Below are 27,713 nucleotides of genomic sequence, written 5' to 3' on the forward strand. Positions count from 1 at the left end.
TACTGTGACCCAGGCACCATTCAGATTTTACCGTTTACTCCTGGGGCATAATTGCCCAAGGAAAACACAGAGTAGGAATTCAGTAAACATTTGTTTAATAAGTAGAAAGAGAGGCTTATTATTTTAAGATGCCACAATAAACATGTACTAACTTTAAGACACCATTTATAAATAGGTGGTTTTATCAGTCATGTAAGCTTCTGAGAGGTCTTATAAAAATGATTTTTCTGAAGTCCTTTAGGATCTTGTACCAAAGTATCTTCAAACCAATCATAAATATGAAAAGTCACTAGTATCATTAGGCTATGACTCCATGGTAAGTATTTGACTATCCAACTTATCAGGCTATCTGAAAGCCTGGTAACGAATTCCCACTGAGTAACATTATTGTTAAATAAGTTTTCCAAAAGCTTATTTTACTGGCAAATAAAGGAATAGCACAAACATTTGTGATGTCACAACTGCTTTCCAAAATAATTATGATCAGGGTCCCTGCGGTACACAGTGTATTAGAGAATTCAAGGGAAGGCAACACCACTATTAGTAATAGCTTTTTATTCAGAGTCCTCATTTTCCAGATAGGTCACATTAAACACAGCCATTAAACAATAGCGTTGAGATAAATCCATACAACGTATGTTGCTTTGTTGTCCTTGTTCACCAATCACTTGGTGCAGCTAAGAACCGTATGGAGTGATGGGGCTGACAAATGGGGATAGCCAACCTATGAAACACGGAGCCAGGAAAGTCAGACTTTATTCAGGACTCATTCAATCACATTTCGAATCAACACATCTTGATAGCCAAAACTCTCATTTGAATTAATGCTCCGATAAGTGTTGTGTGTTGTCAAAAGAATATAATTAGACAATAATGAGTGGGCATATATTATGCCAAACCTCAGTCTACTTGTTGACCTCAGCAACTTCTACTCCATTAGGCAACAAACAGCTTTTAACCTGGTTCTAATAAAGCATACTGCTCCATCACTACATTGCTTTTTTTTTTTTTTCTTTTTTATGGTGTCATTTTTTAAATTGAGCAGTACCTAGATCCTTTAAAGGGAAGTCATGTTTTACAAGATCTCAGCTAATTTAGAAAAAACAAAACAAGTCAATTTCCCAACCAGGAATTCAATTAATTTATGGAGTAGTGAGCCAATATTTGCATATTGCCTGCAGTAAGGATTAAGTATGCCAGGTTAAGAAATAACATGAAAGCATTCTTTGAAACTGCATGATGCGTCTCTTTTATGTTTACTTTGGTATAGGTACAACTAACACTGATTCTCACTACTTTTAATTTTGATGAAAAGATCTTTTATCATTAACACATTAACATTGAATGGAAACACTGCTTTGTTACCGGTACATTTTTTAGTTCATCAGTAAACAATTTTTAGAACTTTGACTTTCTTATGAAAAATTCTGTAGATTCTTTTTCTGTGCTTGATACAGTTATTTAAGGACCTAAAAGACAAAGTATTTTTTTATTTATTTTGATTGTGTGTGACTTTTTTGAGGGGCTAGTAATCGGAGCATGTGAATTAAGATAATTTTTCACATTCTGAATTGTGACAAAAACCCCTTGAAATATCACTGCATCACCCCTTAGAGCAAGTTGCTCCCCAAAGGGGTAATTTTGGCATCTCAGAGACTTCCATGGAAGCCAAGCACCAGAGGTCTGTGATAAAGGCAGTTGCCAGCCAAATGAATAAAAGCAAGATTCCCTTCAACTCAACTATAAAAGCTTAGCGTCCTGACTGCTGAATTACCACCAACTGGTAAATAAATAATCACCACTAAATACAGATAATGTGTTAAACAGCTAACGCTAGTAAATCACTGGTGACAGAGAGCCTAAAGGTAATCCCTCACACGTTGGCACAACCAATTCTTAAAATCTGATAGTGTTTTAATGTCTTCAGACACCTCTAATAAATTGAACAACTGGTTACTCAGCATTAAGAACATTTTAAAAATGAACCCTACTCTCTTTGTTGATTTCATTTACATACTGCCTTAGATTTTACTACTTGGCTATTGTCTAGAAAGAGAGAGGCAAACTTGGTAAGACTAAATGGAAATCAGTTTTCCATCAAATCGCAGCTATCAAGCTAAATCAACCTGTAGTCTCCTGGCAAAAAATAACATCATATAACAGAGACGACACATTTCAGATACATAAATTGTCCAAAATATAGTCAATTAAGTTTCACATGTACAAGATCCTTGCTTTTCTAATTTAAACATTTATGAATAATAAAAACCAAGAGTAGAGCTTTGGAAAGGCTGTTACTAGGAACCAAATACAGTTCTCAAGAGGATAAGGCTGATGGGAGTCGTCCACTCTTCCCTTTCAAAGCAGTTCTGCAGACGAGGTACAGTCTTAAATCTTGACAGCATTTGACGGAAATCTTTTCAGTTGGATTTTTCGAGGTTTAAAATTACAAAACTCAATTCACCTCTGTGTTTGTTTTTGCTTTTGTTTTTGATATAAGGATTTTTATGACATTTACGCTGTTACTACACTGGCTTGGGGGCCAGGAAAGAAGGCACAGAATTCTCCACCAGTTTGCAAATAATGCATTTTTCTGCTCCAGTGCACAAACAGCCTTTATTTAACTCAGCACCACATATTCTAAGGTATGGGCTGGAAACTGTTTGTCATGAAGCTGTAAAATGCCAAAATTTTTAAACGCTGAAGGAAAATGTCAATCAAGGCATTTTCCCATCTGCTGCTACTTCTGCAAGTGCTAATTTTACTTTTTCCCAATTCCTGAAATTTGAGGTTTCCTAGCCTCATATGGAAGTAAGTTTGAAACTTGCTAAATGTCACAAGGAAAGGTGCAACAAAATGAAGGAATAGAAGGTGTATTGTTCTCAAAGGACACCAATAAAAAGAGGCAGAAGAGCACTGAAAAAAAAAGGCAAACCTTTTGTTAAGACCAAGACCTCTTGTAAAACACGACACAATGCAAGTAACCAGTGCTGGTACCACACATGCATTAAAGCATTTTGCATGGTTTTGAAATATAATGGGAACACACATCTTGAACCACTTAGGATACTTTTGAGAACTAATCAACAGTATGATATCTACATAGGCAGAAGCTGCAAGTTATCGAAAAACATGAAGAAGTTTCAGGTATTGGTACAAATGTAATTCTTGTGATTTAGCGTGACTTTAATAAAAGCTTCCACAAAGGACTTGCACATAACCGTGACTGACAGATGTATTTTTTGACCTTTCAGTTAGCTCCATCAGCTCACTCAAACACATTTTGAACAGATTATGTACTGTAGTACTTGGTAGACTATACATTAAACAAGAGACTTTGCTCTGAGGCACTGCTTCCAACACTCCATGGGGAAAAGGAAGCAGGAAAAAACAAAACTCATAGAGTTCGACAGCTACCAAGGCAACACTTGCCATTTACAATATAAGCCCAAATATTTTTGCAACACAACTATATATTAATTTAATAAAATACACAATATAGCTCTTATACACTCAACAATTTGGCTCATATGCACTGAATCTGCAATAAATCAATAAAAATATGTCATTTGATGTAAACACATTTAATCTTCTTACATTTGCACATTTAAATGGTCATGTGATTTGTGTATGTCTAAAACATTTTCACGTTCCTGAGCTATTTTAGTGTCCACAAATGAATAAAACATATCAATCATGTTAATTGTCTCTGAATATCAGCACTCAGTGGTAACTACTTTTCAGAACTTTTCCAGGGCAAATTTAAAACATATCCATTGTTACATATATGTTTGTTGGACACTAAAATGCTAAAGAGGGATTTTAAACCTTTAAATTTTCTTCTCCTTTCATGAAGTGAGTTAGTCTATGTGTGTGCAGGACAAAATGGAATATATCTTTTTACATTTAACTTTCATACGACATGAGGTGTTTTACAAATGACCCAGTTTTTAATTTTTTTCGACTAATGATATGGAATGTTCTCTGTGTTTATATGTGTGGCAGGTAACTTTATACAGAAATGTTTACCACAAATATGTGTTAATGTTTGGTGTAGCTTGGACTACTGCAAGGTCTTTTCGGGACGTTCAGTAGAAGCCTGTGGTGACTGCTAGAAATTCTACCACAGATCAAAAATTATGACCCTGCTTTGTATGGGGTTTATAGGTAAACAGTTAAGTCAGCATTAATCATGGAGGACAGTCTTAGAGCCATCAGAAAAAATCTTCCATTCTCACACTGCATACCTTCCTAACAGATTGTCAAAAGGTAACTTGCTTCATCATCCTCTTTTATCTCCTCTCCTTTTTCTTCTCTGTTTGTCTTTCCTCTTTGAGCTTCTGTTAATTCTGTCCTAATATAATTCTGGTCAGAACAAAACCATCGTTATCTCTGAAAAAGAAACAGCAGTGAAAAGAACATACTCGTGGGCACTTCAGATGTTCACTAAGAACCTGAAAGCAGCATCGGTCTTTCTTCATCCCTGTAAAACGGGGTTGTCACCAGGAGGGATCAGTTTTCAATCAAAAGAAGAAACAGGAAGATGCCAGTGCCTTTTGTTCTTCTTCACTTCCTCACAGCCACAGGGTCATTTCCCCGGCAGTCCTGCAGAAGCTTGTCGATTTCCCTCACGACCTCCTCTGCATCCACCGACTCTCTGCCCAGATCCTGGCTGGGGTGGTCAAGTTGCTCCAGAACGGTGCCCATCTCGCTGGAATCCCGGCTGGCTCTCGAATGCACGTCTGCGAAGACCCTTGCCATCTGCTCAGAAGCCAGGAAGGGAGGGTCTCTTGGCTGCTTGCTGGGGGACAGATACTGACTGTCAGTGGGCAAGTACTGGCCGCTCGCCTCGGCCAGGGCTCCTGGCTTTGCTTCGCAACCATCCAGGGAGCCTTTTGTGGAAGTGCAAGGCTCGATGCACGCCTTGGTCGGGCTGCTTGATGCTGAAGGGACCTCTTGGAGGAGAGGGCTCAGGGCACGTTTGGCTTTTAAATAAGGTTTCACATTGGCAATGAGAATCGTGTGCTCTCGCTTGTCTTTTCCAAATGTACAAAAAGTCTTTTTCCCAGTGGGATTCACAGTTTCATAAGTCTCGGTCTCAACATTCGCTTCAACTGTGGGTACAAAGAGATTTGTGCGGTAATCTGCATTTTCAGCCTGATTGGTTGCAGGGAACTGTGGCATCCAGCACCTGTCAGAATGACCAAGCACTCGGCATTCATCTGTGCAATTAACACACTCTTCCGGTTCTGCAAAACAAAAGGAAGACAGCAAAGCCAATCACTAGGGTTGCCTTTACATTTCTACCGAGACTGTGATCCGCTCTCCCTGGGTTTGCTTGACCTCTGGTCTCTTAATTAAAAAGGAAAAGAAAACAATAATTAAAACATTTCAGGATGGTTGCATAAACCTGCTGGTTGAGACAATGGTTTTATTTAAGTCTATTCTCTAGATATTAACGAATTCCCATAGCCTGGAAAGAAGTAAAAAGTGGCCATTGGAGAATCATTCTCAGTAGAATAGAACATCACTGTAAACTAATCCCCTGGGGATATCAGTTAGTCTTTGTTCTGTATAACCCATCCTGGAAACAGGGAACTTCAAAAAGGATTACCAGGATTAATTTTTCAAATCAAATAACAGTACAAAAACTGAATTGCAAACATCCATACCAAGTCCTAAACTGTTTTTTATTTTTTTCATGTTTTATCCCTATTTTGCTTGTAATTGTTATTTTGGTAACAGTCATGAAATAAAACTTTTCCTTTAAAAGCATACTTTTCTTACTGAGAATGGCAAATAGAATTTTCTATCAAAATGTGTTATAAACAACCTTGTCAAAAATGTACATAGGCCTATTGTAGTAGATTTGCAGATGGATCACGTAATCAGGTTTCTTCACTTCAATTTTGTTTGTTTGTTTTGTTTTTGGTGTAAGTACGTGAAAATGGATTTAGTTAACAGATATAGTTCAGAATGAATGACAAATCTTGATTTCCTAAACAGTAATACTTTCTGGGAGAATTTCACTTCTCTTTCATGATAACATGTAGATAATCTAAATAAACCATTCTTTTAATCACCACTGTTTCAAACATGCTGAACAAGAAAATATGAAAGAAAATTCCTTCACTATGACAACAGTCCATGAACTCAATATTTTAAATTGTAACTTTGAACTATATCTTCCCAGTTTTCCCTTTCACCAACAAATGGTTGTCTCCTTATGTTTAATGATCCTTTTTAAAACAGGGACTTTTTTTCAGGAGAGGATATTTACAATTTAACTCCATGTGATGGGAATAGAATTCCCTATACATTTGGGAACTCTTGGGATTACCATTTAATTGATGCAAGAGGATCTCTATAATGTATAGTGTCCTATGTGCAAGGGAAAAATCAGCAAATTTAATAGCACTGATAAATTTATACAGCTACATTTAAAAGTCATATACAAAATCTGTTTATATTTAAAACACATAAATAATTCCTTATCCAAAAAGAAAAAAAAGAACACAACTTAATTCACCTCAAAAGGTTTTAGGATAAAATAATTTTCTATGAAACTAAACTCTTAGAAAGGAATCAAAAGAGTGTTTTGACAGAACAAAAATTCTATGATATTTCATAGCATGTATCATTCACACATGAAATGTTAAAAGGAAGTATCTAGGTGTCTTTTCCCTATTTTAATTGTCTTTCTTCTTAAAATACATTTACCTAGCAGTGAATAGAATATGTTAAGCTTATTATGTAATGCAGTCAAGAATGCTGAAATGTAGTCTTAAACTAAACTATCTACTATCTACTCACAAACTCAAATACTGTCTATGATGTGAAAGGTTGTCAGACAGATGGACACAAACAGAAGCAGAGAAGCTAGGCAATTTTCTGAAAACCTCCCTGTGCAGATTTAAAGTAGAGTAGGATTCAAACAACAGGATATTGAAAAAGTTTAATATCAGGTATCTGTTTAACATTATGTATTCTGAAAGTAAATCATTAATATTATACCTGTGTCAGTAAGTTTTAGAAAAAACATATGTATCATTTCACTCAACTAATTTTATTCTTCAAAGATCCAGTGAAAAACTTTACCATCCATTTCACTTGGTAATATTTCTATATCTTTTAGAGTTGTGATTTTTAAAAACTTCATTTACAGCCCATACACTCTCTTTGAAATACATTAATGTTTTATTTTTCAATATTGAATGGCCTCAATTTCAGCAACTTGGAGAGCCCAGCTCTGAATGAATTCAATATGTATTTAAGAAGAGAGTGAACGAGATAGAGTAATGCAGATGTATGAAAGTATAAATCGACCTTGAATTTGAAACCATCAACATAAACCCTGCAGTTTTACTATTCAACTTCATGACACAACTAAGGGAGAAAATTTCAAGTACTGATTATGACACATTACATGCTGTTCCCCTTGGGATTAGACTGTAATTCTGATAGCAGCCACTACACTAAGGAAACCCCAACTCTGTGGTTTCCCCAGTTTAGTGGTTATCATGTTCCCCCAACACGCACAAGGTCCCTGGTTGGAAACTGGGTGGAAACAGCTTCACTTTTGGGCTTCCCTGTGGCTCAGCTGGTAAAGAATCTGTGTTCTGTGTGGGAGACCTGGGTTCGATCCCTGGGTTGGGAAGACCCCCTGGAGAAGGAAAGGCTACCCACTCCAGTATTCTTGCCTGGAGACTCCCATGCACAGAGGAGTCACAAAGCGGGTCACAAAGAGCTGGAAATGACTGAGCAAGCAGCACTTTCTTTATCACTATGGTCATATCTGGCTATTATATAAGATCCCAAGGGGAGGGATCTAAACATAGTCACCTTAATTAGGTCAATTTTAACTTATATGATCTTTTTTTTTCAAAAGATATAGTCACTCAAATTATGAGAAATACTTGCAATTCAGCTGCCACCATAAACTACACACACACACATACACATGTACAAATCTCTATTTGTATGTGTGTAATAAAATTGAGCTTACTCCAGCAGCTAGTGCAAACAAAATTTTAAAACTCAAATGCATTTCCAATGTATTCCTGAAAATTAAAAATCAGTAACTACCATAAGAGAAATACAGGTGAATGAATAAAATGCACAGAAAAGTTATATATTAGTAATATAAAAGCTACATATTGGTAATATAAAAGTTATGTATTAGTAATATAAAAGATATATCTCTATAAGCGTATATATGAACATTTTCATAATTTACAGAATTTTATATATAATTTACGTGTATAAATCTTTTTATTTAAAATCACCAATAAACAACATTTTAATCTTTCTCTTTTCCCTTCAACTGAGTGTGAAATCTCTGACTGAATAAACAACTTGACTACTGATTTTAAAATTTTATATAATTCAAATAGATTTAGAAATAAAGATGTTTGAAATCTGCATATTCATTTTGGCTGACAAATCTGAAAGCTCTTTCGATCTTTTTTTAAACCTAGACTAAGCTGTTTAACAACTTAATCTTAAAGATATTAGGCAAGCAATCATTTTCTGCCAAAATATACCTTCAAAGGAACAGTCACTGTGAAAGTTACATATGTGTGAGGAAAAAAGATTTAGGTAATACATGAAATTATCTGTTCCCAAAGTACTGGATTTTAGCAATCTTCCACAAAGGTTACCAGGACCTAATGTTCATAACGTGATTTTAATACTGTGATGTCACTACATCATTAAGAGTGCACTGCCGTTTCAAGATGGGTAAGAGGTGCCAACAATCGCTATGTATGAGACGAAAATTTGAAGTCAAAACACTATTTAAGCCAGCAAGGATTATTAAAGATGAAGGGGCATCTGTTGAATATAGTATTTTGGGAAAAGTCAGAGGAAAAATATCCTTGCGTGTTGTGACTCTAGTGTTCACCCCAAAGGAAACATGTTGAGGAACCAGTTCGTAAAATGCCTTACTTCAGAGTAAACCTATCTCTTTATTTGAATCTGTATCACTCCCAAGAAGTAAATTATAAGATAAGCTTATTTTCCCTGTCTTCAAAGCATTATACCACACCGCCCAAAGAGAGATATTAGCAACTAATTTGTTAACATTTAGGGAAATACTAGAAAACATAAAAGGGTTTCCTCCCCTTAGTTTCAGCTTTGCCTGCTGCCTCTGGAGCCCACATATTTGTACATCTGAAAACATGCATATTATTTCTGGAATAGGAGTCTCACATATGCATTTGATTTATTTTTTATAATGATGAAATAAAGTCTCTGTCACAGAAATCTGAAAACCAAAATCCATAAATCAGAACATTAAGTAAGGAAGCTCTGAAGGGTTGTGGTTGTGGGGGAAGGCCATCTGAGAGAGTTTTCTGTGCTTCATGGCTGTCAACAGAATAGCTTTATTTCTGTTTTGTAAATAGCTTTAAATAGGAAAAGTGCTCTTCTGTTAGTGTGGTGGTTGCTCCTGTTTCTAACAGCATCTTAAAATTAGAGTTGTTTCCAAGTAGACAACTCTATAAATGGAAGTTCATTTTTCATTTGTTCTCAGTTTTCTTTTTTATTTCTAGTTTACCTTCTTCCGAGCTTCCCTGGCGGCTCAAACGGTAAAGCATCTGCCTGCAATGTGGGAGAGCCGGGTTCGACCCCTGAGTCGGGAAGATCCCCTGGAGAAGGAAATGGTAACCCACTCCAGTATTCTTGCCTGGAAAATGCCATCGATGGAGGAGCCTGGTGGGCTACAGTCCAACAGGCTGCAAAGAACTGGACAGGACTGAGTGACTTCACTTCTCACTTGACCTTCTTTCACCAATGTAAGCTTTCATCAGACCTAATTAGCTGTCTGGGAAAGCAGAGAGCTGGCACCCATCTATATTGGTGGCTGGCCCAAGTGTTCTGGAGATGAACTCTGCAGAATCTAAATTGACCCCTCTCACAGATTATCTGCCAGTAAACAATGACAAACCAAACCTTAGACAGAGAGTGTATACCAGTGTTCTACTGAAAGTTTTTAATGATGTAACCACATCTTGCTTTGCTATTTTTCTCTTTCTTCAGCACACACACACACACACACACACACACACACACAATTTCAAACAAGCATGCACACTTCTCTATGAACACAACAAATTACAATTAATCCAAATATATTCCAACAGAAAAAAACACCAATACTAAAATACAAACACTAAATACCAGTACAAAACACCAATACTAACTAAAATTCTAGTCAGAATACAGTTCAACAACCTCAAATAAAATGTATCTTTCAGTAAATTGACACAATTCATAACATCCTGTGAACTGACAGCTTTCTACCGTAAACCGTTCTCTCCTTTTTTGACAATGTTGATGATTATTCACTTATTTCCCTTTATCATCCTATAAACTCCTTACGCTTGTTACCATGATAGGGTGAGTCATTCCATATAAATAGCACTTTAACAATCTATTCATTCTATTATTTGCATTTATGATTTCTATGTCCCATTTACTAGCACATTAGTTAAAAATAAACCTGATTTCCCTCTATCTAATGATGAAGGGGCTAAAAATTCCACTTTCAATATTATTTCTTAAGACAGCGTTGGAAAGTTGTCTCAAAACATCTTTCTCTGCTTTGGGGGGAAAAAAAAGGAGTATCCTCATAATTTCATTACACACTTTTTTTTTCTGCTAGTGTTCACATGACTGCCAGGATTAATTTTAGTACAATTTTTAATACGCTTGGTGTATCCCTATGCAGGGAAGAAAAGGGAAAAATGTGGCATCAGAGAACAGTCACTTTTCTTTAGCTGAGTGATCTCATCTATTGCCTTGTATTTTCCGTGTTTCTCACTTGTGCATAGTGATCTAGGTTGTTCTACTCATCAAATAACTGATACACAAATGCATAGATGTGGAACGTGTTTTTACTTCTTTTGCTTTTTAATGTAAGATCATGTATCTTATTACAACATGCTCCTTTGCTTATTTCCTGAGGATGCTTGTTACATTTTTCCAGTGATATCATGATATAACATTGTGTATAGACTCCAGGAATTAAATTATTTCCTAATAATTGGCCATAAGTGATTAGGATTTAGGAACATAGTTCACAAAATAAAAATACTATGAGATAAACGTATATATTTTAGGTGGGTGCACTGCCAATTTGGCTTCCAGATTTGACCTCAGTTGTGAAATGCCATTCATCTGCTTTTGATAGGCAGAGAGCACATTTTGAAGAGGAAGTTGGTATAATACTATCAAATAGTCAAACCGCGACGGCTTTGAAGTACCAGTCCTCTGGCGAGCACTTGCATCACACAATGTTTCAGAATGTATTGTCCCGGCTGCATTCAGACACGAGAAACCACTGATCTATATCACATTCAACTGAATCCAATTGCAACCGGGTCTCTGGAGTGCCTGGAGCATTTACATTTACTATTCAATGCACCTGCACACCTTCAGGGATGGTTTCAAGTGTTTGTGACTCTTTAGACATAATAATAGGGTTTCCCAGAATGAATTTTCTGGCATATATGTTGACAATCACAGATAATGCTCTGAGACGAAGAGAAAAGAAATTAAAGGGGAACATATATTAAGGAATAAAAGCAAAAGGATTTTATTTCCTTATAGGAAATCTGATATGGAAGCACCAGAAATTTAAAAAAAAAAAAATGAGAGTGTAAACCATGCATCAGGAACCTGTGGCATAAATATAACCATGTCTTGTGGCACACTGTTCTGAAATTAACTCTCAAAACATAGCTGTTCCCCTCCCCTGATCCCACACTAGAGATGCAGTCATCACTGCGGCAGAGGCAGAACCTTGGAAGTGAAGTCACAGATAAATGTGGCCATCTCTTTCTTAACAGGTACCCTAAGGAGAACTGACTCTGAAGCGCAATTCTATAATAACTGGAACAAATTTGTTTGTTTTCTTTTGTTTTTTTAATAAAGGACTCTGACATGACCTCTCGAGGAAAAACAATTCAACTGAAATGCCCCACCAGATTAATGACAGCTCTAATTCAGTGAGAGTAGTAGATGTGTGTGATTCAACAGTTTTAAAAAAAAAAAAAGTATATTCAGTCATTCATAAGGTTAAGAATGAACTAAACTCTGACTTTGTGCATTGGAAGTTTTTAAGCAAAGGCATCTTCGATAGAATTTTGTGGAATAGGTATTATGTCAAGCAAAGGTATGTGCTAAATGAACTCATATTTACCCACCTCTAAAATTCACCAGTCTGGAAGAATGTATCTTTTCACCAAGGAGTTTACACTTTGACTGGAAGCTAGAAACTTGATTTGAAATTAGGATAGGGAAAATAATTCATGAGAAATTATAATTTAAACTATGTTATAGTAAGACATATATGTTATAGGAAGACAAGACTCTTGAGAGTGCCTTGGACTGCAAGGAGATATAACCAGTCCATCCTAAAGGAGATCAGTCCTGAGTGTTCATTGGAAGGACTGATGTTGAAGCTGAAACTCCAATACTTTGGCCACCTGATGAAAAGAGCTGACTCATTTGAAAAGACTCTGATGCTGGGAAAGATTGAAGGCAGGAGGGGAAGGGGACGACAGAGGATGAGATGGTTGGATGGCAGCACCGACTCAATGGACATGAGTTTGGGTAAACTCTGGGAGTTGGTGATGGACAGGGAGGCCTGGCGTGCTGCAGTCCATGGGGGTCTCAGAGTCGGACACAACTGAGTGACTGAACTGACTGAACCGATAGGAAGACAAACAACAGAAATGCAGAGAAAAGCATAAACTGTAATATTGTGAAAGGCTTTGTACAAGAGATAGTGCTTGATCTGCAACTCAAAAGATGATCAGGGTTTCAACAGCCGGTGGAGAGCAGGGAGAGGATGATGTAGGTAAAGAGAGCAGAACCTGAAGCAACCAGCACAGAGAAACGTGCACTTCACGGGATGGTGAGAGACCAGCTGCAGAGGTGGAAGGACACAGATTGCAATACCAAAAATAAAATTACATGGGAAAAATTGGCTAGAATTTAAAAGAAAGTGACAAAGCTCTGAATAAAGGACCAAATTTAGTGCAACAGGCCATGCAGCACCAATGTAAGTATCCGAGCAGTTTACTGCATGAATCAGAAGATTTCTAAAATACTCAGGAGCTCAACTGGAACACTCCTGAGCAACACTTACAAATATAAAACACTGGGATGGCCACAGGGCAAGTAGTATTCAAATCAACACTACCTCTGGAAACAAACATATAGCATTTTGGCTGCAACCAGGATTTGTTTCCAACAGAGCACCAAGGACTTGACATGACTCCCTGGCACCATCATTCCAACTCCAGGGCTACCCCAATCTGCTTACATCCCACTTCTAAACTAAAGAAAGCCTTCATGTGTGATGAGTAAAGAGATATTTGTATTAACAACATAAATACTGTGTTTCATAATTCTGAATTCAAAAAATATCTTTTTCTTCCTACATCTACTTTATCTCTCTTCCTGCTTTCTCAAATATGCTGTTATTATTTAGTTCAGTTCATTTGCTCAGTCGTGTCCGACTCTGCGATACCATGGACTGAAGCATGACAGGCCTCCCTGTCTATCACTAGCTCCCAGAGTTTACTCAAACTCATGTCCATTGAGTCGGGGATGCCATCCAATCATCTCATCCTCTGTCGTCCCCTTCTCCTTCTGCCTTCAATCTTTCCCAGCATCAGAGTCTTTTCCAATGAGTCGGTTCTTCTCATCAGGTGGCCAGAGTATTGGAGTTTCAGCTTCAGCATCAGTCCTTCCAATGAACACCCAGGAGATCAGTCCTGATCTCCTTTAGGATGGACTGGTTATATCTCCTTGCAGTCCAAGGGATTCTCATGAGTCTTCTCCAACACCACAGTTCAAAAGCATTAATTCTTCAGCACTCAGCTTTCTTTATAGTCCAATTCTCACATCCATATATGACTATTGGAAAAACCATAGCTTTGAACAGATGGACCTTTGTTGGTAAAGTAATATCTCTGCTTTTTAATATGCTGTCTAGGATGGTCATAGCTTTTCTTCCAAGAAGCAAGTGTCTTTCAATTTTATGGCTGCAGTCACCGTTTGCAGTGATTTTGAAGACCAAAAATATTAAGTCTGTCACTGTTTCCATAGTTTCCCCATTTATTTGTCATGAAGTGATAGGACCAGATGCCATGATCTTACTTTTCTGAATGTGGAGTTTTAAGCCAAATTTTTCACTCTGCTCTTCCACTTTCATCAAGAGGTTCTTTAGTTCTTCTTTGCTTTCTGCCATAAGGGTGGTGTCATCTGCATATCTGAGGATATTGATATTTCTCCCTGGAATCTTGATTCCAGCTTGTGCTTCATCCAGCCTGACTGGATATACATATGATGTACTCTGCATATAAGTTAAATAAGCAGGGTGACAATATACAGCCTTGACGTACTCCTTTTCCTATTTGGAACCAGTCTTTGTTCCATGTCCAGTTCTAACTGCTATTTATTAACCAACCATAAGATTGCATATGACCCCATATCAGTAAGATTAAATATTCTGGAAGTTCAGAAGAGGGAAGGGCTAGAAGAAATAAGATCATTATAGGTATCTAGGAGAGAAGTAATAAATACTCCTACAAGGCAAGGAAAATGTTACAAATAAAGCAGATGTTGAATCTCAGAAAGTTTTCAAAATTTATTCTGGCTACTCAGAAAAATAAATAATGAAAATTCCTGAAAATATTTTCCAAAATACATTTCTATTTTAGACAAAGATAATGCCTCAATTTTCCTATTGTATTATTTTTTTTAGCATACTCCATGCCTCTTACTTCTTAATTTATTTGCCTCATTGAGTTCCCTATACTCCTTGAGGATCAAGACTCAGGCCCTGGTATATTCTTTCATGCTCTATTCCTTGAGAACACACTCAACAGTCTCACTTCTGAATTTGAACAGAATGCTACTATGGATATAAAGGAAGATTATATTAAAAAAGAATCAAATACTATTTATTGGCTATCTATAATACAAATGACCACTCCTTACAGATTACTCAGCTCATTTATGAGAACGTAATGTCAGTTTTCAAAACAATCCCAGGACCTTACAAAATTATGCATAATAGCTCTGTTTTGCTATCAGATACACAGTACTTAGAGTAACATCAGATCTGTTAAATGCTATATTTATATAAAATTCCAAAGTTCTGTATTTATTACTGAGAATTATCTTATTATTATTGGTACCATTTTCAATACTATAAATAAATCCTACCTGACATATATCCACTGAAACATGGAAGTCAGAATATTTTCCACTTAAGATAACTTTTTAAACTAGTGATACTGTTATTGACATTAAAATATGTATTTAAATAATCATCTCTTTATAATTTTAAATTACAAAAACAGTGAGTATTCTAAAAAACCTACATGTCAGCATCTGTAAGTTTTTTTTCTTCTCTCCTAGGTTCTCCTTTTGTCTTTTTTTTTTTTGTACTGCATTGTTGGGTCAAATGCACCAGTTTCTCTCTTTTGATTTAAGGTAGCTGCCTCAGTGTTTTATGGTTTATCTGATAGCTTCCATCAACATATTAATTAATTAATAAGCTTTTGTAATGTTAGATTCTTAAAAAGGTTAATGCAACTTCCAAAATTCCTGATTTATATGCAGTGAGAAACCTACACTCTGGCATGCAGTAGTTAGTAAAAGCTGTTTGGTTTACAAGGACAAATTTAAATTTCTAGCAACTTAAATAATACTGTGAATTTCAGACCCAAAACTATTCAAATATACTGCTAAGGAAGAGACATTTTCCTTCTGTTTTATCACTTGTCTAACTAACCGTATCTCTGATAATGACACCACTATTGATGATATGGATGAATACATCTAAAATTCAAGTCATTCTCCTAGCAAAGTGGTAACTCTGCAAAGAAGGTCAATGAAAACACACCTGTTAAGCCAAATTCTTTGTAAGAAGCAAGCAAGATCGTCTTTTTAGTGTTTTTCTCTCTTGTCTGCTATTTGATTTCTGTCCAGATGAGTATCTATTTACAGTGTAAGTCTCACTGTTCACTTTGCTTCTATCATTTGTTTGTTTTCCATTGCTAGAGACAAATAAACAGAATTGGTATCATTTTTAGCATTCTCAGAAAACAGTTAACTCAGATGCAACTAATCCCTTCCTACTTATTATTTAGTAATCAATGCCTGACAGTAGGATTTGGGAACCCCAGAAGGTGGATTTTTTAAAAGAGATTTTAATACTGTTATATTTTAATGATGTTCTGATCTCCAAAAGCTCCATTAAATTCATAGAACTCTACTCTAGAGACAGAACTAAAGTTTCAATTTGGTTACCTTCAATTAGGTGGACATAGTTCCAAAAGAACAGACGAATGTCTTGTTCAGGTCAGTATTTTTTAAAATGTAATTTTTAAAAATAAATAAGTAATACAAAAGATGTTTTCTTTTAAGATTTAAAATGGGAAAATAGATGAAACTATGATTATCAACATATATAATTCCTATAAAATTACTTATTATAATCATTTAAAATAAACTGAATCTACATATCCTCAATATGAATGTATACACATGCACAAATATGTATCTTCACCAAAAATGCGTCCTGTTAGAGAAATCTTTCTGAGAGAACTGTTAAACTTGACAATGAGTCAAGGTAGATTCAGAAAAACAAATAGGTCTTTTGAACCAAAGCAATTTGGCCCTCATCATACTAAAACAAACCCTACCACAAAGTTGCTAATACTACCACTATCATTGCTACTATTATTATAGTTCAAAATATATGAACCGTAGGAAAAGAGAGAGTGACATTTTAATTGACATTTTAAATAAAGCCTGTTCTCGGAATTACATCTCTAAAATCATTAAGTTAGTTCTTATTACCTTTACTATAACTGCAAGTTTACAAAGCTGGTGTTGTTTACCCTGAAAGAGTGGGGTCACCCCAAGAATGAATATTTAAGCAAAGTCAATATACTCAATATCCATGTACTAGAGTAAATATACATAAATGCATGTTATCATGGGTTTTACTGACAATAACAGGCCATTTTTCTAATAATAGTTTTAATATTTCATAATCATTAAAACAGACTGAAGCAAAAATATTGGGGAAAAAAGTATGAAACTCACATACAGAAAGAGGATACAGGGCCTTCTGGGTCACCCTGATATGTAATCAAACTGAGCATCAAAACACTATTGGAAAAAGCTATTCTTGAATCAGAGCAAAGATTAAAATGTGTTTTAAAAGGATATGAAACATGTGCACACATAATGCAGTATAAACATCAAACGGTGCCTACAGTGGTGTTTTAAGTACTTTTTATCTTGGAGAGCATTTTCTGATGTTTAATTAATAGTCAACTAAACCCAAAGCATAGAACAGATGATAAACAAAAAGGGCCTGAGTAATAATAACAGGGAAATAACTGTAAGTATATGAGAACTTATTTTATTTTCAGACTTATAATCTAAACTAATCTAAAAGGAAATCCATATTGAAGTCACAGGGGAAATTCATAGAGACAGTCTTTTTTAGATTGAGCATACTGTATTTGAGCTTTTCCCTTTAAAAATATGTATGCTCAGTCTCAGAAAGAAGTGATCCTTTGTGCTGTCAAAGTCATTTTTGAGTAGCTGCTTAACAATTCCACGGTCATAATGAAAACAGTCATAATCTGAACTACTCAGTTTGTTGTTCAAAGCCCTCCTTAATCTGGCCCAAAGACACTTGCTAGACAATTCTATCATAAAACAACAACAACAACAACAAGCAACACCACCACCACCAACAAACAAATTCTAACAAGTCTAATCTGTACACTTTCTTTCTCAGCAAATCTCTGTAATCTTTAGGAAATGGCAGCGATTTTGTAACTGAACTCTAACATTCCTTTAGAGCCTTATAGGACTTAAGTCAGTTGGAGAATGTATTAATACAATCTGTCATTGACACATAGTCAGGATTATAAACTGTCTGCTTAAAGGAGAGGAAACTTGAATTGAGAAAGTAGGACTCTCATCTTAAATTTTTCAGTTCAGTTCAGTCACTCAGTAGGTTTTGACTCTTTGCGACCCCATGGACTGCAGCACGCCAGGCCTCCCTGTCCATCACCATCTCCCAGAGTTTATTCACACTCATGTCCTTTGAGCCGGTGATGTCATCCAAACATCTCATCCTCTGTCATCCCCTTCTCCTTCTGCCTTCAATCTTTCCCAGCATCAGAGTCTTTTCCACTGAGTCAACTCTTCACATCAGGTGGCCAAAGTATTGGAGCTTCAGCCTCAGCATCAGTCCTTCCAATGTATATTCAGGACTGATCTCCTTTAGGATGGACTGGTTGGATCTCCTTGCAGTGCAATCAACTCTCAAGAGTCTTCAACACCACAGTTCAAAAGCACCAATTCTTTGGCGCTCAGCTTTCTTTATAGTCCACTCTCACATCCATGCATGACTACTGGAAAAACCATAGCTTTGACTAGATAGACATTTGTTGGCAAAGTAATGTCTTTGTTTTTAATAAGCTGTCTAGGTTGGTCATAACTTTCCTTTCAAGGGGCAAGTGTCTTTTAATTTCATGGCTGCAGTCACCATCTGCAGTGATTTTGGAGCCCAGAAAAATAAAGTATGTCACTGTTTCCATTGTTTCCCCATCTATTTGCCATGAAGTGATGGGACCAGATGCCATGATCTTAGTTTTCTGAATGTGGAGTTTTAAGCCAACTTTTTCACTCTCCTCTTTTACTTTCATCAAGAGGCTCTTCAGTTCTTCTTCACTTTCTGCTATAAGGTGACTTAAATTTTTAGGTGACTTATTTTCATTTTTGAGGTTCAGATGAGTGTGTTTCTCAACCTAATATTACCTAGTATTAAAATACAAGGTCCAGGCTAAACTAAAATTAAATTTTACTATTTAACTTGGCAAATTTCTAATAAAATGTTTTAATGTTTATTAACTGAATTGATAAAAATATACATGATCACAAAAGAAAATTATTAGCTAATTATTATAAATATGATTATAGTGTTAAGTACTGTTACACACTGGGAAACTGCTAAATTAGGAGTATGCAGAAAAATAGAACTTTTGTATCTATTTGGCAGTCATTTTATTATTAAAAACATATACCTGTAAATAATTTTGCATAAAATTTCAAACATAAATGATGTGTTGTGAGATTAAGCATTTATTTTAAAAAGTATGCAGTCTAACATTAGGTCACTGAGCTACTTATTTCCATAAACATAAGAGCTGTAGCTATAGAAACCACACATTTCTGCACTTCCCCAGTGGTTCAGTGGTTAAAAATCTGCCTTTCTATGCAAGGGATGCAGGTTCGATTCCTGATTGGGGAGCTAGGATCCCACATGCCAGGGAGCAAACAAGCCCATGCACCATAACCAGAGTCCGTGAGCCGCAATGAAAGGCTGCTCATGACACAACTGAGATCTGACATAGCCAAATAAATATATATTAAAAAAAAAAAAAAAGAAACCACACATTTTGGAGGTAGTGACTTTAACAAAAAGATAGTTATTCTGATTACTGAATAACTTACATATATATGATGACTGTGTTATATATAATAATTGTAGTATAACAATAAAGGAAATATATATATTCTATATATAAGCAGAAAAGATTACGTTCAGTGAGCTCCAATAATTGAGTTCTAAATTGAAGAGTTTTATACTAGCTTCACTATTTTGATACTTTAAAAGAACTATATAAGTTTGAAATAGTAAGATGACCCCAATATGTCTGATGATAATCAACAAATAAATACAACTGGAAAGCAACTGGGCATACCATTATGCATGGACCCTTTGTACACACCATAAAGGAACACATTCCCGCGCCAGATGGAAATGAATGGCAGGAGCCTTGCTTAAGGGCACAAATCCTCAAGAACCATTTAGTGAGTGTTAAACAAAAGCGGCCTCATCCACGTAACAACACCTACTGGTTTCCCTGGTGCTCAGTCACAGGGCCCAGATGGCTCCATGTTTCAAGCTGGAAGCTGGCCATGGAGGCACAGGTGTGTACTCACACACACAGTCACAGGCAGCACACCCACACACAGGGACAGAAAGTGGGTCTCAGACTGAGAGAGAAAGAGTCTTAAGAATACACAAAAGGACAAACAAAAATGTACATTTTACAAACTGAAATGCTCTATGGGTATAAATATTATCTTTGATTCAATTTTTACAGAACTGGAAAATAAAACTCTTATACCCAAGTGGACAGCAATTTAATGAACATGAAATCACAACTATCTAAGGATAATAAAAAAGACTATAGATGTGTGTGTGTGTGTGTGAGAGAGAGAGAGAGAGAGAGAGAGAGAATGTCTGCACATCCACATTGTCAAACTTCCCAGTTCACCCTCCAAAATCAGGAACAGATATAACTTTTTGACTCTAGTTCTGTGCCTCAGGTCTTTTCTTATTTTCTCTCCAATCTCCATTCATTTCCATGCAAACCTGATGCAATCTTTTTCTGGCATCAGTAAAGCTACACAAATAAATACAACAGGGATAGTTAGACTGCTATCACATACACGTATATTTTTCAAGCACAGCAATATATCATATATGTATAAAAATCTGTATTAGTGTGATGTGTAAACATTTTACAAGGTAACATGTAAAGGAGCCTTTAAAGCATTTCTACAAAATAACACTTATCTAATGCAAAATGAAATTATATTTCCAAAAGGAAACAAGAATTTGGGGATCCAGTTTCTGAGGTAAAGCATAATTCTTCAGTGCCAAACAGTGAAAGTTTGCTCTATACCCATATATAACATCCAAAGAAAACAACCAGTTCCGTTTTCTTGTCCCAATTCACTTTTCATTCCATTAGTTTCTTACTTTGCTTTTCCTACCTACATGCTTTCCTAAGTGAAATTAGTGCAAGTAGTAGATTTTTTATATTAAATAATTAAGAATTAAGTCACTTAAACTCACATAGGAATAATAAATATTAACAACAATATAAACAAATATTTATATTCTCTTTTTAATCCTTAATATCAGATAGATTTTCCTGGTCTACTAATAGTACCAATGCACATATCACTGGATAAATTACTTATTTACTATGCTATTTTTCTTTAAAAATAGTCTACATGTTCTGCCTGGATATATATACATATATGTGTATGCATATACATATATATATATATACATATATATAAAATGTATGTGTGTCTAGTCCTCTGACTGCCATCATTTAACAAGTAAAATTCGGATTACAGAAAGCAAGCTAGCAGATGAAGAAATTGCTCACCTGGAGGAGGCAGATCAACAGACTGAAGTCTACTTGTGATGGTGTGTAGGGTGAGGATAGCAAAGGAAAGCAAAGTCGGGAATGCTTGAAAAATAAAATATTTTTAGTTAACAAATAGAAAAGCCAAGTTGGAAAATAGGGCCGATAGAATCACGAATCCTTCTCTACTGACTTCAAATTTTATACTACAATTCTCTAGATGGATCAATCCTTATGGACATGGTTATTGGCATTTCCCCAAATACAAAAGACAGTCTTATTGGAAGGAAATTACTTTTTTGGAGTATTTCAGTTTAGATGAGATAGAAGCATGCAAATTAACTATATGAATGCCTAGGACAATAGGGAAAATAATCTTGTGATGATGATAGAGTCATTTTTCCTAAATAAAATAAAAACTTTTCTTCAGTAAAGAAGATGTAAATAAGCAGGATCAAAATTAAACTTGCAAACTGTTCAATATCCCTAGAGAGTAAGGCTTTCATAGTTTTAACTGCATTTTTTTTTCTTAATGTTAGTTACACAATATATGTTGTTTGGTACTTGAAACAACAGACTGTGTGCAATATATTTAACTCTTTACTCAGTTGCTTAGAAAGTTTTGATTTTTAGAATGTACTGAGAGTACTAATGATGAACATATGCATTTCTGTAACATTTTCCACTCTTTTTCCACACAACATAAGTTATTAAATATAAAATTAAGGAAATGTGGCTTTTGGGTGTTTTGTTTGCTTTTTCTGAACTTCTGCCTAACTTAGGTACATACTGATCAACTTAGACTAAAAAAGGAACATTTCATTTGCATTAATGCTATTGAAATGTGCAGTTAATATATGAAACTGATTGCTGCCTAAACGTTCTGCCAAAAAAAAAAAAAAAAAAAGCCTGCCCGTGAGCAAAGTAGCTTTATTTTCTAAATAGTCTCAATTTCTTATTTCAACCTTTATTCAGCATCAGTTGTTTGCCCCTCCCCAGCAATGTAATTACGCAGAATCCAATGTAAAACAGGTTGAGTAGTTAATAACAGGCTGCTCAAACACTTTTTTTGCCCTGTTGCCCTACAGATGTTTCCTTTTTTTTCCCCTCTGTCTTCGTGTTTAATTTGTGTATGTTTCTCTCTTCTTCTTAAAGTATATTCCCACAACAGATGGAAACACCTGAAAATAAGTCTGCCTCATGCACAGGTTTAAATAATGCTTATTGTGATTTTTAGCACAATAAAGAGAATACAGAACACATAGAATATTAGTTTAGGGGGAGAAGAAGAATTAATCTATAAGTCATCTTGTTATGTACTCAATTGAAAATTCTGAAAAGACAATTTAGTTCTTGCTGAAGACAGATGAGAAAAAGTTATAGTCTACAATCTTCATTTATTCTTACTTTGTTACCAGATTCATTTGTCTTTTATAAATTTGACATGATTCTCTTAAATTTTCAGTCCTACCACAAACAATTTTTTTCTATTCACTGACCATTTTACTGTGTAAAAGGCACTTCACATTCATTTGATAATTATTCAAAAAAGAAAAAAGAAATCAATATCTAACATTTTTTCAGATATATTAAAAAATATCTTATATTTTTAAAATAGCATAACCAAAGTCACATAAAGTGTAGACTTTTTATTCAGAAAAATGCACCACATTCAAATTAGGGATAAAGAAGCTAAAGGTTATGCACTGGGTTGGATATTGTACCCCAAATATTCATGACCACCCAGAATCTATGACCTTTGTAAACAGGGTACTTGAAGATGTAATTAAAGATGAAGTCATACTGGATGATAGTTGGCCCTACTCAAAATTCTGGTGTCTTTTTAGGAAAAAAAAAAATACACAGAGAATCACACGGGGGGACAGTCACCCAGGGGCACACCCTGTGACAATGGAAGCTTGCAGTACTGTGTCTAAGATTGCCGGCGATCACCAGAAGCTAGCTAAAGACAAAGAGTCCTCCTCCAGAGCCATCAGGGAGCAGGGGCCTGATGATACCGTGATTGGTTGGTTGGTTTAGTTGGTTTCGTTGCTCAGTCATGTCTGACTCTTTGCGACCCCACAGGCTGTAGACAGCCAGGCTCCACTGTCCATGGGACTTTCCAGGCAAGAACACTGGAGTGGGTTGCCATTTCCTTCTTCAGACACCTTGATTTGGGACCACTAATCTCCAGAAATGGAAGAGAATAAATTTATATTATTTTAAGCCACATAGTTTATGGTATTTTGTTATGGCAGCTTTAGGTAACTAATAATGATTTTGGTACCAGAAGTGAGGTGTTACTTTTAATACATAACCTAAAAATGTAAAAGTGACTTTGCAATTGGGTGACGGATAGAAGATGCAAGGTTTTGAAATTTATGTTTTTTAAAAACCTTAAATTGCCTTAAGGAAGCTACTGGAAGAAATATGGATATTAAAGGTGATTTTGCCGTGAGCTCAAGAAGAAGCCAAGGAGAGCTGTACAGAAAGCATCTGTCATCTTAGAGGAAACCTATGTGGTTATCACGAACAGAATGTAGATAGAAGTACAAAAAATACAGCTGCTTCTTGTGAGAGCTCATAGGGGAATGTTACTGGATTCTGGATGGCAATTGTTGTTATAAGTGGCAGAAAACCTGGCCAAATTATTCTGCGCAAAGTAGACTGTATAATCAATGAACTTGGATATTTAGCTGAGGAGATTTCCAAGCAAAGTGCATTAGATGTGGTCTGGTTTCTCCTTGCTGGTTATAGTGCAATGTAAAAGAGATTAAATGAAGAATGGACTTTCAAGCAGAAAGAAACCACCACTTGATTTGGAAAAGTCTCTGTTTATCCAGATAGCATGCTCTGGAAATAAGGACAATGGTGGACAGTCATTTGCTACAGAGATTTGGCATATAAATGATGGATCCACTCAATCATCTCAAGAGAAGTCAGAATTAGGAATGGGATTATCAAGGAATAATCTATGGATGTGTATCTAATGGCATGGATCCCCTCAACATCCACAGAAGACAAACATTTTTGACAATTACATTCTACTAGAAACACTGCAATTCGAACTGAAGGGGACAGATATGGGATAAAATGCAGGGACAGTGTGTCCAAGAATACAGATGCGGTGACCAGGAAGGGTGGGCTAAGTGCAGAGGGTCAGGACAAAGCATTAAGACACAGTAAAAACACAGACAATTACTTTCAGGCCTTGAAAACTAATGGAAATTCCCCTGCTGTGTTGTCAGCATCCTTTAGATTCAGTTCAGTCACTCACTCTGTCTGACTCTTTGTAACCCCATGGACTGCAGCATACTAGGCCTCCCTGTCCATCACCAGCTCCCAGAACTTGCTCAAACTCGTGTCCATCGAGTCAGTGATGCCATCCAACCATCTTATCCTCTGTCGTCCCCTTCTCCTCCTGCCTTCAATCTTGCCCACCATCAGGGTCTTTTCCAGTGACTCAGTTCTTCACATCAAGTGGCCAAAGTATTGGAGCTTCAACTTCAGTATCAGTGCTTCCAATGAATATTCAGAACTGATCTCCTTTAGGATTGACTGGTTGGATCTCCTTGCAGTCCAATCGACTCTCAAGAGTATTCTCCAACATCACAGTTCAAAAGCATCAGTTCTTCAGTGCTCAGCTTTCTTTATCATCCACCTCTCACATCCATACATGACTACTGGAGAAACCATAGCTTTGACTAGATGGACATTTGTTGGCAAAGTAATGTCTCTGCTTTTTAATATGCTGTCTAGGTTGGTCATAGATTTTCTTCCAAGAAGCAAATGTCTTTTAATTTCATGGCTGCAGTCAAAATCTGCAGTGATTTTGGGGCCCAGGAAAATGAAGTCGGTCACTGCTTCCATTGTTTCCCCATCTATTTGCCATGAAGTGATGGGACCAGACTCCATGATCATAGTTTTCTGAATGTTGAGTTTTAAGCCAACTTTTTCACTCTCTTCTTTCACTTTCATCAAGAGGCTCTTCAGTTCCCCTTTACTTTCTGTGATAAAGGGTGATGTCATCTGCATATCTGAGGTTATTGATATTTCTCCTGGCAATCTTGATTCCAGCTTGTGCTTCATCCAGCCTGGCATTTTGCATGATATACACTGCATAAGAGTTAAATAAGCAGGGTGACAATATACAGCCTTGACGTATTCCTTTCCCAATTTGGAACTGGTCTGTTGTTCCATGTCCAGTTCTGTTGCTTCTTGACCTGCATACAGATTTCTCAGGATGCAGGTAAGGTGTTCTAGGACCCCCAATTCTTGAAGAATTTTCCACAGTTTGTTGTGATCCACACAGATCCTTTAGATTAGTAACACCTCATTCTTTCCAATTTCTCTTTCAGAATGAGAATGTCTAGCCTACGCTTCTTCCACCACTATTTTAGAAGCAGATAACTTGTTTTCTAGTTTGATAGGTCTGTGGCAAGAAGTAAACATTGCCCCAGGATGGACCATGCCACACCTGATTGAGATGCTGATATTTGGACTTCTCAAGTTGATATCTAGAAAAGATTCAGGACTTCGAGTTCATGCTGGAAAGGGTTACGACAGTGGGGTGAAGTTGAAAGGGGGTAATGGATTTGCAAACTGGATAGACATGAATTGGGGTCCAGAGGGTCAGTCCACCCTCTGGTTAAATTAGCATCCTCCCAAATTCATGTCCACCTAAAAACTCATGATGTGACCTAATTTAGAAACAGAATCTTTGCAGACATTATTACTTAAGATGATGTCCGTTAATAGTAGGAATGGCCCTAATCAAATGACTGGTGTCCTTATAAGAAAAAAAAAAAAAAGAGAGAGAGAGAGATTCAGAGACAATCATACAAGGGGAACACGATATGATCACGGAGGCAGACACAGGACTGATGCGTCTGGGTTTGCTACCAGGCACCAGAAGCCAGGAAGAGGCAAGGTGTGTCTAGGAACTAATGCATAATGTCAAAAAAAAAAAGAAAAGAAAAGCGTAAAAACTTATAAAATATAGAATACTCAGTTACCTGTCCAGAATGACAATGGGGAAAATAAAATGTAGATTCTAGAAAAGTGAAACAAGATTGATATGAATAAATTAAAATGTTGTTTTCAATATTATGGCTTATAAATAAGCTAAACTTAGCATCAGAGATTAGTACATAAATCACTAAAGCTGATACCAGGAGTAGAAGTCTACACTGAAATTACCCAGGAAAAATATCTGTGTAAGATTGTTCTCAATGTTACCAAAAACTGTGAAACAGAATTTTTTGTAATGCTTTGTCCTTATTTCCTCAGATTGCTAGCTTCTCAACTTATATTACTTTCAACTTTTTATGTATAATAATCATATTTTACTGTCATCTGCATGGTAAATTTGCTTAAAATTCCCATGTATACTAGGGGACTATTAAAAATGTGCACATATGTACATGAGTATTTGGAATGACAATGAAGAAAGAAATAATCTCTTACAAGAAAGTATATCTTCATATGTGTAAATGTAGCTTCAAACACATGCATATTTTTAGTGAGAATATTTTTACTATGGATAGCTGGAATATATGATTCAAATCCACAGATATTCAGCATTATCTCAAACCATGTATTAATAAATTTCCTATACCTTTGGAAAATGAATGTATTAACATTAAAATATTCAGTTTTTATACATGGATCAAAAGGCAGTTGACTATATTTTTCACCCAAATAGAAAAAATAAGGCAGACATATATTTCCTTTAAGAAACATGATACTGAATTTCACTAAAATATACTGTACATTTGCAATAGTGATATGCATTATTAGCAAAGGCATTTTTAAAGTTACTTCAGTACACACATGTACATTGTGTTTCTTTAGGGCTTTATGTCTCAATATATTAAAATTAACTCATTTTTTTCAGGGAATTCCCGGGTGATCCAGTGGTTAGGACTTAGCACTTTCACTGCCATGGGGAACTAAGCTGCAATCCGTGTTCAGTGAACTAAGATCCCGCAAGCATCACGGCATTCCCCCCCAAAAAAGAATCAAAAATAAATAAATAAGTCGTTTGTATAAGGCACTTGTCCTAGTCTGTTTGGGTTGCTACAACAAACTGTTATAGGCTGGAAGCTAATAAGCAATAGAAATTTATTTATCACAGTTCTGGAAGCTTAGAAAACGTCTAAGATCAAGGTACCTGCAGATCCAGAGTCTGGAGAGGACCTGGCTTTTGGTTCAGGGTAGGCTGTTTTTTTCCCTCTGTGTCCTCACATGGAGGAAGGAGGCCTCCTTTACAAGAGCATTAATGCCATTCATAAGGACTCCACCCTCATGACTTAACACCTCCCAAAGGCCCCACTTTCAAATACCATCAGCTTGGGGATTAGGTTTCAAAGAAAGAATTTGGCAGTAGGATACAAACAAATCTTCAGTACATAGCAGAATTCTACTTCATGAAATAAA

At 36.1% G+C, this 27,713-nt stretch overlaps 1 protein-coding gene across 3 annotated transcripts in view; it reads right to left on the bottom strand.

Moving 5' to 3' along the window:
* Positions 1-538: 538 nt before the first annotated feature.
* PCDH17 (protocadherin 17) overlaps positions 539-27,713 on the bottom strand; it is a 111,357-nt gene continuing 84,182 nt past the window's right edge. For all 3 annotated transcript variants that reach the window (XM_043892148.1, XM_043892147.1, XM_043892146.1), the window contains one exon: positions 539-5,249. In XM_043892148.1, the coding sequence (XP_043748083.1) occupies positions 4,567-5,249 (683 nt within the window). In that variant the 3' untranslated portion in view covers positions 539-4,566. The remainder of the gene's footprint in view (positions 5,250-27,713) is intronic.

The sequence above is a fragment of the Cervus elaphus genome, chromosome 30, assembly GCF_910594005.1.
Source record: "Cervus elaphus chromosome 30, mCerEla1.1, whole genome shotgun sequence".
Lineage (NCBI taxonomy): Eukaryota > Metazoa > Chordata > Mammalia > Artiodactyla > Cervidae > Cervus > Cervus elaphus.